General features: G+C 36.5%; 1 protein-coding gene across 5 annotated transcripts; it reads left to right on the top strand.

Moving 5' to 3' along the window:
* The first annotated feature begins 7,612 nt into the window (after window positions 1–7,612).
* Window positions 7,613–9,123, top strand: LOC141481584 (uncharacterized). Of its 5 annotated transcripts, none has more exons than XM_074173327.1 (6): window positions 7,613–7,955; window positions 8,004–8,384; window positions 8,436–8,564; window positions 8,620–8,703; window positions 8,760–8,855; window positions 8,906–9,123. In XM_074173327.1, exons 2-6 carry the CDS (start codon window positions 8,176–8,178, stop codon window positions 9,081–9,083), a joined length of 696 nt encoding a protein of 231 aa, XP_074029428.1. In that variant the 5' UTR covers window positions 7,613–7,955; window positions 8,004–8,175; the 3' UTR covers window positions 9,084–9,123. The 5 variants fall into 5 exon arrangements, with proteins under 5 accessions (XP_074029428.1, XP_074029430.1, XP_074029429.1 ...); XM_074173329.1 differs by having other exon boundaries at window positions 7,613–8,173; window positions 8,223–8,384; XM_074173328.1 differs by having other exon boundaries at window positions 7,613–8,384; window positions 8,469–8,564.
* The last annotated feature ends 6,582 nt before the right edge of the window (window positions 9,124–15,705 follow it).

Genomic DNA, 15,705 nt, shown 5'->3' with positions numbered 1-15,705 from the left:
TCTATTTTTTTATTTTTAAATTTTCTTCACATGAAATTATTTACAAGTGATTAGAGAACACAAAAATTGATGTGAGGTATTTGTCTAGAAGAACTTGGAATTGAAATAAAAAAATAATAATGATAATAAGAGGAAGTGAAGAAAATTGCTCCAACCATCGCATTGTTCAATGTGTTACCAAACCAAAAAACAGTGTACACCCTTTATTTCACTTCCTTTTCCTTTATTCAATATAACTTAACAATATAAACTTAAAAACTACCATAATTAAATACTCCTAACTAACTAAAACTAATCTTACATTTACACTTCATCTACAAAAAGAGTGTCCATAACTGTCACTACTTTTTTTGTACAGCTCTATCGAAGAGGTCTTTGCTTTACACCTTTCCTGCAGAGATGCATAATTTCCGATCTATTTCGGCCATTTCCTTTTGAGTTCCCTCCGTCGGTTATCCATTTCAGCCATTTGTCGCTTCATGGTAACCAAACTCGGCCTCGCTAGATCGGGCTGCTCGTTCTGCTTTCTTGCATCTCTGCAGAAAAACACTATCTTTTCACTAACCTCTCCGATAGGCTGTGGCACCAACACCTCAGGATCGCCGGTGTCGCTGGCAGCGGTGGTAGTCGCGTCACCAACGGCGGACAATATCACCAACTCCGGAGAAGGACTCCTCGGAATTTCCACTGCTGCTGGTGCTGCTGCTGGTGTGGAGGCCCTTCTTACGAGAGGTCGAAAAACTACCTGCATAAGGATTAGTCCTATTGCAAGTAGCTCGGTACTTTGAAATAGGACCAACCTTTGCTGCAGGTCGTTGGCAAACCTTCTTCACAGCCCTGACTTCCTCCTCCTCCTCGAATAAGTCAGGGCTAGAAGATCTGCACCTAACTCGCGAACGCGAAGTGGTTGGCTGGTCAACCGTCACCGCTCTCGAACGATGCTGCCTCCTCCTGGTCAGCGGACACCGGCAGAATAGACGCCCACAGCATTATTCACCTCCTGTGTATTGGTTGCCATTCTGAAAAAGAAGAAATAATACAAAGTTAGTTGATATTAAAAAATAACATTCCTAATTTACTTACTCAAATATCAAGTTGGTCGTTGGAACGTACTGCCTTGTTGTGGAGTGGGTCGCTCTCGTTGAGATGACTTCTCGAATGAATGTTGTGGAGTGCTCTCCGGAGGGTATCGACTTCGATGCGTGAGCGGTGGGGAAAATGGTGGGAGCGCACATGCGCGATGAGGGTAGGGGTGTACATGCGCAAATGTTGGGAGTCGGGGGCGCGGGCTTCGGGGGGGCGGGAGGGAGGGGCGGGGCTTCGGAAAGGTGGGCGGTGGTTCTTGGAAAGGGGCGGGGTATCCGAAAAGTTGGTGGCGACGGGGGGGGGGGGGGGGGGGGGGGGGGCGGGGGGGGGGGGGGGGGGGGGGGGGGGGGCGTGGCCCTAACGGGCCGCCCACTGCCTGGGCTCCGCCCAGGTGGGTGGGGCCTCCGGCCCCAGGTAGGCGGGACATCTGGAGAGACATCTACGCCCTCTTCGCGCGCGCGTTCGTAAACATAATATGCAACCGAACACCTAACCTAACGTATTATGTATTAACGTAACCTAACCTAGTACGCTAACCTACCGCTATGCAACCGAACACCTAACCTAATCGTATGTATTAACGTAACCTAACCTAGTACGCTAACCTACCGCTATGCAACCGAACACCTAACCTAACCTAACCTAACCTAACCTAACCTAACCTAACCTAACCTAACCTACAGTAACTATTAACCTAACCTAACGAGGGAATACTAACCCTAACACTAACCTAACGTAAGTATGCAGCTAACCTAACGTAGCTATTAACCTAACCTAACGAGGGAATACATTCACCATGTTGGTTCCATTAATACATCATCAGTTGGTTTTGGTTTTTGGTTGTATTATTCTATGATTTGGATTAATGTTCAGTCCTGGGTTATCCCAGTCCACCTGATGATGATGGCCTGACTTTATAGTTTCTCTCCAAAACTTCTTTATGGTTTTTCTCCAATACTTCAACTCTCTGTTCCAGTACATCATACTTTTTCATTGTAGTCCCTGTTATGTTTGAATTAGCATCAAATTTTTTATTTGTAGACGCTGTTATGTCAGACATTTTTATGTCTACATCACTTGTATGTTTGTCAAATTTACGAGTGGAAAGTTATCCGAGGCCTCTGCAATTTATCGTTAAATGCTTGCCGGGCGTCCCGAGCAATATTGCCTATTGTGGATTGTATTGCAGCTTGTAGGGCTAGAAGTATAACTTCCTTTGCTCCATTAATTTCCCCCTCAAGATATGATACAGTTACACAATCACTCTTGTCAATTGGTTCATTGTATTTTTCAATATTTCCTTTGCATGTCATAATGACCATCTTTTGTTAATTTAAAACCATTCCCAGGAGGACCTCGAATGACATTACCACCCCATTCTTTTTCTACCAAACTTATCGATTGTTTTAGACATTGTGCACTCTACGATGATTCTCTTCAAACTGATATTTCTGTCATTTACATTATACTATATAGCAGTAATTGATTAGGGAAATAGAAATAATACAAATAAAATTTTAATCATTTTATATTCATTATAGTAATACATATAAATACATACATAATACATTAATATCACATTACTTCTATCATATATATTATTAATTATAAATGGCTACATAAATATCAATATTGAAATTTTCCGGTTTTGAAGATATTGAATGATATTTCAATCATTGATCTCGGCAGATAATAAATAATCAATTGATCCAATGGAGTTCTCCTGAGATTGTGATTGTTGAATAATATTACTTATCCAACGAATGTTCTCATTTGGATCGTTTTCATAAAATTCAATATCATTATGACCCCAAGGAAGAGTGTGGGTAGTATTCGGAATGATAAATCGTTTATCGTCGTGATATGATAATGCAACTTTATTTTTTAATTCAGTATACATATCATGTAACACGCTTCTAAATGAATTCATCTTTCTGAATATCATACCACCTTGTTCGACGATTTTTTGATAATCTTCGCATGTCAATTCATTCTTTATTACAGATCGTTTAACCACCTTTGGCTTTCTTAAATTCACATCAACAGATTTCACATAATATGCTTTAGCACCTGTACCATAAAAAACTCATGATTGGATCATTTGGAAATTCATCTTTGAAGTTACCAAGACTGAACTTGTTACTGGAATATTGAATTGGTTAATATACTGTAATTGGATGTATCAAATCTACTTATGTTAGTTTTTATGAATTCATAAAAATTTTCTGTGTTTACTTTAAGAATGAGCGAGTCGGTATCTGTGTAAAAGTAAAGAGACATTTTCATCAAAGTGTTGTTTGATGCATCCATAGAAAAAGTCATACATGACTGTTTTAGATAATTCTAATATGGAAAATCCCAAATATAATGGTTATCGTAATGAACTTCACTCTACCCAATTGAATGGCAACGAAATTATCAGTGAAAATTGAACAATTTTGAAATTTGGTTTGGCTATGAGAGTGCTGGCACGGCACCTATATTTTTCTTTATATTTTCCAATGTGTAACGAGTCTAACATCAATTCGATTATCTACATTCTCCATTGTCTTTCCATACACCGCATTATTCATTAGTTTATAGAAATCTTTAACAGATTTGTTGTTAGACCTATTACGCATTTCAGTATTAAGATCTATATAGGTTTCATCCAGCATGATTGTTTGAATTTCAATACTCTATGTGTATTCATTACAATCAATCCATTTTTGACAGCTTGCTGTAGATTCCTATAATGAACAATATATTTTCTTTTATCATTCAAATTTGGAATTAATTTGGGAATTTTCGATTGTGTACGAGGTGGTGGTATTATTTTTTCGACTAAAAATGGAAGGTCAGAATGTTTATCATGCAACTCTTGTGGATTAATGAATGTCCACTTCAAATACATACCCATACGGACTATAGTACTCACATCCATCACATCGAGATTAAGAATTTCATTTGGTGGTGTCAACCATGTAAATTCACTTGTTGGTAGAGGTTGTGACATACTGTGACCGTATAGATTTGTTGCATCTAATATGTAATGAATGTGGAAGGTTCGTTGGGTTTATAATTGGGTAAAAATCTATTATTTGCTATATGTTCCTCTCGTACATTGACTAATTCCACCTCGTATACCTTTTTGAAAAAAGTGAATCATATCAATGTCAGTTAGTAATTCCAATTCAACATTAGTGAACTTCAACATGGCATCCCATGATAATCCAGGTGCCAGTGTAATATTGTGCCGGATCTAAGTTATATATCTCTAAACTTGTGGTGCGGAAGTTTTCAAAAATATCACATAGTAGCAATACATCCGACTTCAAATACAATCAAGTCAGAGTATTCCCCCAAATTCTGACACTCGAATAAATTCCAAACTTTTCTAGCCCTATCATAATCAGTTTCCGATATATGTTCACAATGAGTGTGTCATTAAAACTGATTTTTTGTCGGAAGTAATGGATAATTCAATTTGTCAATGTCATCAACCAAAACTATATGGAAATACACCTTTCTGTCTCATCAAATTGAATTTCTCATTTGTGGGAAATGTTTGTGCATCTCCAAACATTGATCGGAGGTCAAGTTTGCACCCAACTTCTCCAACGAATTAGTCATAAATTTATAACTATCGATAAATCTCATTTTGAGATAATTCTTCCACCACACCATCTTTATCGGTATAGCTGTGTGTGAAGAGATGCTTCGTGAAAGATATTTATTTCTCTTTAGTTTGCGGGATAACACAACTTTCTCTTTATTCCTATACAATTCTTTTATGAATAAATGACAATCATAACCATAAATTATGAAAAAATGGATAGGTATGAAGTTGGTATTTTGAAATTTTAAAATTACATTTCGAGTGAGCGGCATGTGATCTTTTCTTTCCTGTGACATGACAATGATCTCTTACTTTGGACTTCACCATCAGTAAATGCTTTATTTACATATACCACAAGTTCTGGCTGCAGCAAACTGTTCTTCTTCTTCGTCAGTTTGTGTATCCATCGGTTTAGGGTTTCTGAGATGATTTTCATGTATCTCTTTCAAATCATCTTCAAGCTACTCACAAATTTCTGAGCTGCATCTACACCCCTTATATGTAAACAAATTTGACAAATCATCATTATATGAACACTTTATCAAATAAGCAAATGAATATGGGGCATGTTTGAATGTTTTAATCGTGTATGAACTTTCAGGATTTGGCTCATTCACATGAATCGGTTTAAGCACTGATTCAAAAATCAGCATACACTACAAATGGCACCCTTCATTTGCCTCTCAAAGGTTTTCAAACATTAGTTTATTTTCCGCAACCATTCTACCATATTTATTGATCTTTAAATTAGTAGTTGGTGTTGTGGTACTAATGTGATTACAATCATACATATTATGACGTAAAAAGCAATCTCTCATCAGAAAAATATATCAAACATCCGTCACAAAAATATTTTTTCTGTCTATGAGCTGATAGTTGATTAGAAACTAATCTTGAAAGATCTTTGATCCAACAATAGTGACCATTACCGGAGTCATCAGTTATAAACAACAAATTGACATGTCTCCGGAGTCTTCTCTGTGAGTATCGCAATGGACCAATCACTTCATACTTCATTTTACCCTTCTCAAATGTACTCTCTAACCGTAAACATTAATTGAAATATCATTCCTATCTTCGAATATTTCGATACTCTTATTATTAACTTTAACCGGAAAATCCATACCTGTGACATCTAAAACAGTGAAAAATGTGGATATGACGTAAGTTCGGAACACTCGACTATCTGCAGGATATAATGCTGATGTTATAGCCCAAGCAAAACATATTGATCTTCATTACGAACATTCACAACAGCTTTCTTCCATTGAATACATTGAGGCAGCTTCACATATGAACGTCCTTCCAGTGGACTGTATTTATTAAATGTTGACCTCGAGAAACAATATTTTTTCACAAGTCCAACCTGAATTATAAAAAAAAAAATATTACTATTCAATCTTATTGAAATTTTTTAAAAAATAAATACCTGAGTCGCGATCCTGGAACTCAGTCGTTTGAGCCACAATTACATCACGGAATCCATCAAAAACAGCATTCAAATCTGAAGATTGGTCACTATTTTATTTTGGGAATTAAATGACTTCGTGTCCCTCGAATCATCAGTCTGAAGAATATAATTCCAAAAAACTTCCATATTCACCTTGATGCTTTTATGGATCCTGATGGCTGATTCCAGTAATTCAATGACCTTCTGCCTAATCTTATTGAAAAATGACATGTAGTCACTGGTTACAATCGAACTCTCCACCCTGTATGTAGCAATGCGGCAATTGAATGCATTCGTTATAATTTGAACACCGTCAGACAATTGAACACATGCATTATTTTTATGACTCATGGTTCTTCGGTGAGAATTCACTTGGCTCATAGGAATTGTCACATTACAACAATTGCACGTATACATAGGTGTTGCATTATCCACTCTCACCCGTTTCACTGCAGGCCCTCCTTGGCAACTCTGGAGCTGATGCCGACGAAGATTATCACTACGAGTGAAAGATTTACCACAGTCACAGGAATACATTTTATATAATAGTTCTCACTAACTCACTTGATGTAAACTGACATAGCCAACACTCGTACGCTTCTTAAATACACTCTGATAGGACCCGTCAAGACGTCATAGCCAACCCCACTTCTCAACTACATGCGCCAAGATTACCTCCCAACTGAATGCGATAACAGATGTCGATATACGAGCAAGCAGTGGTCGTTGCGGTCTCGGAGAGGGTAGACGCTAGGCAAACAGTCCTCGGCTGCCGTTGTGTCACCATGGATAGCGGGGCTAGAGCGAACCTTCATCGCTTCAGGAGAGGTGAGGGCAGACCGATGAATACGCATTACTCTGCCACACGTCGTGGAGTGAACATGTCGCTCTCTAGCCGTTGAACGGTTATTGCTGTGACGTCACTCCACTACTAACTTGGTGCCCTAACACCGATGGAGCATTTATTACTTGGAGGATCTTCGAAGTATGCAGACGTATGTTTGTACATAGACAAACAAGCACATGATGAAACCCTGTACCGTGCATTCTCCTACACACACACATAAACACACAAAATCTCATATGAAAAAAAAATCTGAACGATCCATGCACCAGACACTTCAAGGTCACAACGCCTTGACTTCACTGCACAACAAAAAAAACTTCACCAAACAACAACCAATAAAAAAAGCAATTAATACGTCATAGTGGTGGGGGGAGGCCGAGAATCAGCTGTAAACAACTACTCTTATCACTTGAAAAAAATCCAGTTGCGAAAAAACCTCAATTGGTATATCACAGGAAGTAACTTCCTCTGGGAAAAAAAACATCAACTGAAATCTCAAACCGAATTTCCGTTAACTTTTTCTTATCACAGGAAACAACTTCCTGTTTTGAACGCTACAAAATTCCTACATTCAGTTTCACACCCATTTTGATAAACCTTATCAAAAAACCTACTTCCTTGTTGACAAACTGTTATGATCGAAAAATAAATTTTATTGTTCGGTCATTACCACAAAATCCTATTTTATTCATCAACCATGAAATTCTCCTTCTCCCATCTACGCTTCTATCTGCTATTTAAAACATGTTCTTTTACGTTTACAAACAATTGTCAGTTTTTCACTTCAAGTCGAGTGTTTCGAGTGTTTCAAGTGTTTTGAGTAATTGTGCTTTTTTCAATCACAATATGGTTGATGAAAATACAGAGTACCACGAAGAGGGGGACTACAATATCAGAGGATTTTGGGATTACATTTCCCTAAAAACTAATCGGTACACACCTCCAGCAGATTTGTGGACGTACTTGGAAGAAAAGTAAGTATAATGAATTTTTTTTATTGTGTTTATAATTTGAATTTTCAGTGATATCATACTGGATGATATACCAGATGGTGTGGAAATTCCAGATGATTTATTGAAACAAAAGCAAACAAGGGACATGAGAAAAAATGATGAAAATTTTGGAATTATATCTGTTGCAAAATCAGACGGTTTACCCCTCCAAAGAATTTGATAAAATATTTATTGGATAAGTATGTATATTCAAGAGAGTGTGCAGTATTTATATTTTGATTTTTTTAGTGATTTAGACTTTTCTGACATGTCAAAGGATATTTGGATACCTGTGGAGGTATTAAATTCAACTAAACCGTTCCATTCCTCCTTAATCAAAAAAAGGAACGAATTCAATCTCAATTTGAACCTTGGTGGGATGCAGCCACAGCCTTCAACATCCAATGAAACGTGAGTTTTTTTCACATGTTTTCCAAAATTTTTATTTTCAAAATATTTCAGTTGTTCAGTGATGTTGACAGAATCACCTTTCAGCCCTTTACAACTTGAGTCAGTGATATTGACAGAATCACCTTTCAGCCCTCTACAACTTGAGATGATACCTTCACAACCTTCAACATCCAATGAAACGTGAGTTGTTTTTTCACATGTTTTCCTAAAAATTTTAATTTTCAAAATATTTCAGTTGTTCAGTGATGTTGACAGAACCACCTTTCAACCCTCTACGACTTGAGATGATACCTTCACAACCTTCAACATCCAATGAAAAGTGAGTTGTTTTTTTCACATGTTTTCCTAAAAATTTTCATTTTCAAAATATTTCAGCTGTTCAGTGATGTTGACAGAACCACCTTCCAGCTCTCTACGACTGGAGATGATACCTCCACAGCGTCCAATCCTAAACGATCCAACTGATTTGTTGTAAGTTTCCGAAACTTTTTGCTACCAAATTACTCTTAGAATACTTTCAGCTGTCAAGAGATGATGTGGATGTCCCCACCTCCACCTACATTACTACCAATCAACACACCTCATTCATCAATAATTTGCAAATATTGTGGGGTGATATTCTGCTTTTGCAAGTGGAGTCTTGAATGGCATCGATCACATCGTCAAGAAGCACATCTCTTGAGATGTTATGAAAAATGAGTATATCCCCTGATACATAAAATATACGTATTTACACAAACTTTTGCTTTTATTTAGTTTCATTGAGAGCTTTCCCCTCCCCCTACCCTCAAATCATAAAATATATTTAAACTTTCAAATTCAAATTTTTTTTCACTTAATAGTAAAACATGTTGATGTCAAGTTATATAATTCTCTCTGCTGTTTTTCAAAATATTCTCTATATCAATCAACCCTATAATGTGAGTGAAGTATTTGTTACATTCGATAATGGTGGACATAAAAATGAATCTTGGCCCTCAAATTGGGTAAAAATGATTTCATCTACAGTCAATGATGGTCAATTGACAGTTTTGGGTGTTGAAATACCAAAAACTTCAAAATTTTGGAAATTAAGACTCATTTTTGATGATAGAACATTTGGTGATTCACATTGGAGAAATGTTAAAGAAAGATTGATTTCCACCACACACCCATCACCTCTAAAAGTTTGTGCTGAATCTGATATAAAAACAATTTCTGGTCTGATCTACTTCATTACAAGTGTATCATTCCTGCAAATATCCAAATTTTGTCTCAAATATCTACATAAGTTGAAACCACTGATTTCACAATGAAAACGGTCACTATACACGAAGAACATAATGAAATCCATTATATGATTGTTTGGAGGTTTGCCTACCATGAATCGAGAAGAAAATTTTGGGAATATTTGGCAGTTGATCGAATGCGTTTCAGGAGGCGTATTGAAGAATCTGCAAAACTTATTAATCCTATTTTAAATCAAATACATCGAAAAAATATTTATGAATCAAGATTTTTGAATAAATATTTATAATGTGTTTAATTTTTTTCATTCCAACCTGAACCACAAATCAATGAGATTGAGAAATTTCCTCTTAGCCTAAGGAAATTGTCATTTTCACGCTTAATTTCAAAACCTGGCAACGTCTCATAAGTCACATCACCGTACCATCAACGTTGGACGTACACACCCTGTATTTGATGTGTTTTCCATCAACACCCTGTATTATTATTATTATTATTATTGCTCTTATGCCCAAATTGAGAACTAATTCGAGGGCCCAAATCGAGGTCCAACTCGAGGGCCCAAATCGAGGTCCAACTCGAGGGCCCAAATCGAGGACCAATTCGAGGGCCCAAATCGAGGACCAATTCGAGGGCCCAAATCGAGGACCAATTCGAGGACCCCCCCCCCCCGAAATCAAGGACCAATTCGAGGACCCCCCCAAATCGAGACGTCCAACAAGTAGGACCCACGAAAACCTACACCAAACACCCGTCACAACACCCTCCCCCCCTGTCACTTGTCATTCTTTCCTACACCCACACACACGCAAAGACTACTCTTTGCACCACCACCCCCCACAAACCTCGCTGAGGGGTTGTCTTACTCTTCTACACCACCACCACCGACGACAATGACCAACAACTTCTTGCTGGACCATCGCCATCCGACTCACCATCCGAAGTCAAAATGACGCCAAACCGGCATTGACATCCTACTCTTACTGGTCTGTTGGTGATCATTCAATGGATTTCACTGGGGACGAATGTGTAGCATCGACTAGAATTTCCATTGTAAGTTTTCTCACAAAAGAAATTCTTGCCGATGCACACAATATGTCTATCAGATATAATTGAATGTCCGTAGTGGTGTGAGCGTGGTATTATAGTTACTTTTCGAAAGACATTTGTCAAATTCTAGTGTGTAGGAACGTTGGAAATGGTGAATATGTGGAATTTCAATTCAACATATTCATTTATTTATACTATTTGGGTCAGACTTTATCATTTAGCCAGTATCAATTATGAACTAAGACATTTTTCAACTTTTTTGACAGTTATAATATTATTGGAATGAATTACATGAATAATCAGGATGTAGGCTTTACGATGTTTTGTCAGGTTCGGTATCTTTGGTGCTCAAAATGTGTGCAAAAAACTCTCCATAACGTCATTTGCTGTGATTAACGGCATTCTCTTGAAATGTTTTCTCTGGAATCTAGCTTGCTAACTTTTTAATTTTGGGATCAAAAATAATCTCCTAAATGCATCAATTCATTCAATTAGATTTTTGAAGATGAAAATATTTCTTTCAGGCTAGTGTTGATATCTTGATTGATGGTGCTTGTGTTTCAGGAGGGATGTTGCTGCACGTACTTTTCCAAGTATGTAATGCGTATCTTGAGAACGAATTGAAATTATCATTATCTGTTGTTTCTACTGTTGCTTTTAGTGCCGTTCTGATCATTTCAATTCGTAAAGTTCATTCATAAAAGTCTGGACTCCAATTGGTGCGAATAAATTTTTAGGTGTTTGGGGACAAGCAAGGTGAAAATTGGGTCTACATCGGTGCTTCGAGAGGTTTGTTGAGCATTTACTGGAATCTGTCTGTCTGTCTGTTTAAAATGTGTGTTTCCGTTAATCAGATGTAGGCCCCATACGATCGACAACTCTCAGAAGTTGAGAAACTTGTGCGAGCTAAGGAATAACGAGGTCTTACCTTTCAACGTGTGATTCCTAACACGATTGCAGAATCATCCCAGCTTCAACCAGATAAATTCTCTCGAGAAAAATATATGGTCGAGGCGGGAATCGAACCCACGGCCTTCCGATCGTGAGTTGGGCGCACTACCGCCAATTCCATACTTATGAGGATTTCGGAAGTAGCAAATTCCTTCTGAGTCCTGCCGCCTGGCGCCGACGAATAGTTAACGAATGTGGTGTCGAAGTTATATACTCTTCTTCCGAGTTTATTTTAGTTTCACCTCATGTGCATCTTATACAGTTTTGGTTTTTTCATCTAACTACGTCGACCCTTCCACAGTGTATCTGAAATTCACCATTGCTTCCAGGAATTCACCCAGACCGGGCTTGATTACACTTAAACTTTTTAGATTGATGAGAAGTGACGTAGTACAAATTGTGATTTTGTTATCTGAATTCAAAAACAATTCAGAAGCACCCCCTACTTGATTAAATTTCAATTCGGCGAAGGCTCTCGAAATGAGAGGATTGGTTGATAACAATAATATACTTTGGGTAATGAAGATTACAAATGTATTTCTGTAATATATGAATATTACTAGAGTTTTTCCCCACCACCAAACCGTTATTTCAACACCTCGACACGTGTTTCGATCACCAAGTGATCATTTTAAAGAGGAAGATCAAACTGGCACCAAAAATAACGGTTTGGTGTTGGAAAAAAAACTTCAGTAATATTCATGACTACACCAAAGGGTCCAAACAGTGCACACAAGTACATAATTTCCTTAATATGATTAACGAAGGTCATTTTCAATATTTAATGGAATGATTTCAAATGAATATATGAGTATGTTAATTCTTCAACTCTGTCAATTCTTAATTCTTGAAAACGTGTCCACAAAAATGCAATACGAAAACAAGGTCGTATAGGCAGTGAATGAAAACACCTTTCAATCAAAGTATCGATCTCTTTCCCGATTTGAGAAATTTGAGGTGGATCTAGAATCTAGATTATAGAGGGATATAGTTAATAAGATGAACTGCATGCCACATTATAGCTTCTTTGATATAAACTTAAACGTGCCTCTCTGTTTTTGGTAACAAAATATATTCACAACTGTGCTAGATGAGATACCAGTAAATTTATATACAGTTTTTGAATTCGAATCAGATATTATGACTTTAATAATATACAAATTTTGACTTTGATATCACAATTTTCACATTGATTTCAAAATTTTGACTTACACTCAAAATTTCAACTTTAATCTCGGAACTACCAACTAAGAGGATGTCTCCTGACCTATATTAATTCCTACATGGAAAATAGGAAACTAATTGTGAAATGTAACGAATTCCAATCGGAAATGCATGACGTAACTCTCGGTGTTCCACAAGGCTCTATTTTAGGCCTACTACTATTTTTAATTTATGTTAATGATTCACCAAATCATATTCAATATGGTACCACCACTTTGTATTCTGACGATACCACTGTTACTGTGTCGGGTGTTACTGAGGAGGAACTTTACCACAAAACTCAGGTAACGCTTGACGAAGTATATGCGTGGTGTCAAAGAAATAAACTTATTTTGAACCATGGGAAAACGGTTTTTATGAATTTCAACCTTAGGAGACCATTAACACCCGGCTGCAATTTTGTTTTATCTGAAACAACTAAGTTCCTTGGCACCTTTATAGACATCAAGTTAACATAGGAACCACACATTGACCACATCTGCAAGCTTCTTAATAAAGCTTATTTTGCCATTTTACAGCTTGAAGACACAATTGCCAAACAGGGTTTTTTAAGTGCTATGCTTTAGCTTATTCACATATTTCATTGAATATATTATTAATATATTTACGGTATCTAGTATTTACATATATAAATGTTTAGTGTACGCGAAAACTAATATACTTTCTTGTAATACCTCTGCGGAAAGGCGTATGTACGATACACGACATAAAAAATTTTTGTCGATACCTGGGCATAAAACAGCAGCATTTAAAAATTCTCTATACTATAACTGTATCATTTTATTTAACTGTCTTCCTTTGCTTATCATTTAAAAATGAAATAAAAAAATATTTGATGCTGAATGTTTTTTATAGTATAGATGAATTTATGAGTAGAAACAAATGACCTGTCAAAGTGAAAATAGGAGGAATGAGGAATTAAATTATTTCCTCATTGTGCAAACTTTTTGTGCAGTGTAAATATTTTGTTTTGTCCCATATACACCTGTTTTTTTGTAAATTTGACAAGTATAAGTTATATTATACAATCATATTTTCAAAATATTTTTATGTGTAAAAATGTGATGAATCAGTTTTTAATCTGTCTTTATTTATTTTGTTACATGACTCTATAGTATTTAAGTGACATGCCAAATGTACACTATTGTATCAAATATTGGTAAATAAATATTCTATTATATTCTATTCTAATGTCGAAACTCCGTCTCCTCACTCGAAATTTACAGATTCAATTCGTAATTTCGAGATTAAAGTCGAAATTTCGAGTTTAAAGTCTAAATTTTGAGTTTAAAGTCGCAATTTTGAGATTAAAGTCGCAAATTTGAGAAGTCGAAATATGAAGATCAAAGCGATAATCTCGAATCTGAAGTCAAAATTTCGAGTTAAAAGTAGAAATTTCGATTTCACAATCGGAATTTCGAGTTTAGAGTCGGAATTTTCAAAATAATACCATGCTTTTCCAGCTCCTCTAGTATTGCATCAAGTGGTTCACTTGATTCCACAAAAATTGTTGAGAATTGAGATGACTTATTGATATAGAATTTTTTGTCAAATGTAAAAAAATATTTTCAATATTTGATTTCTGTGCAAAACCGTATTCAAACGTGGTGCTTGCTAAAAAATGTATACTCCATAACTTCAAGAAATATCAAGGGTTCCAATTCCCATCGGAACTTATCTAGTTAATGGTGGATTGATTGTGATGCGTTATATGGCTAACAGGATTCCGGATCGGAAAATCATATCTCTTCTCTAGAACACGAAACACAGATTCTTGTTTCTTTAACATAATTGTATTCAACCAAATTTCACACTCATTTCATTTTGAAGACTCTATTTTGATTAATTACAGTTGTCAGGTTTGGAAGTATAAAAAGAACTCCGCACAATGAATATTTGGTATCATAAAAATTAACAAATAATACTTTTCAGTTTTCTACAACGCTGCTATAAATCTTCAGAGAGAACATACCGGGTGTCAGAAGAGTCTTAGAACAGGCTAATATATCCGAAGTTAGTATAGATGAAAAAAATTAAATTTTGGCAATTTTGTTTAAATCTGTTTTTTCCTTAACCAGTGCAAGCCGAGGATTAACAAGGTGTCCCTAGCACGGGTTGGACGATAGGAAGTGAAAATCGATCGACCGGCATCATGGCTTGAGCCACTGGTTCACACATCGGTCGATTGACTGGAGCAAACCACCCACGTCAACCCAACCTGCTGCTATCCCACCAACAAGTTGCACCTCAAAATCTCAAGTGGAAACCTACATCGAAATATATGTAGCTTTCAAAAACACTTAATGAAGATGATCCATATTGAAGTTTTGTGAACTCATAGAACTTTTGATTGCCACAAAACCCAACTACCCCGATCAGATGATAATTGATAAATCAAGCTTTTTATAAATGGTTTTGTTTGAAAACACAACTGCTGATACTGGAGTATTCACAATTCTCGATGGATCAAAGTAGCCTATCATAAAATTGTGAGAAATTAAACGTATTAGTAGGAATTACGGGTAATGCGGTAATTGGTGCTCTTTTATCGGCGGATATCTTACTTTACCCTTATATTCACAACTTTCAGAAGAAGCTATCAGACATGGAATTGTATCTGCTATTGAAATGATACGTAAAGACGAAATTTGAAGTTGGACTATTTTATTGTCAAGAGGTTGGTAAGTAGTCATTTTGAGCATCTCATAATTTTTTTTTCAAGACTGGCCTTATTATTCGGAAACGGGTGGCCGTAGAAACCTCTATTTTATGCAGAAATGCTTGTTTCTTCAAGGCCTTCAAAATAAGCTACATATCGGAATTTAAATAAATATTTTGGAGTGCAGTCTCATGGTGCCCCACCAACAAA

Source organism: Leptinotarsa decemlineata, unplaced genomic scaffold (genome assembly GCF_025532065.1).
Source record: "Leptinotarsa decemlineata unplaced genomic scaffold, Ldec_3_MD MMD2_tig00000218_RagTag_RagTag, whole genome shotgun sequence".
NCBI classification, from domain to species: Eukaryota; Metazoa; Arthropoda; class Insecta; order Coleoptera; family Chrysomelidae; genus Leptinotarsa; species Leptinotarsa decemlineata.
The sequence above is the reverse complement of the archived record's forward strand: the minus strand, read 5'-3'. Positions and strand labels throughout refer to the sequence as shown.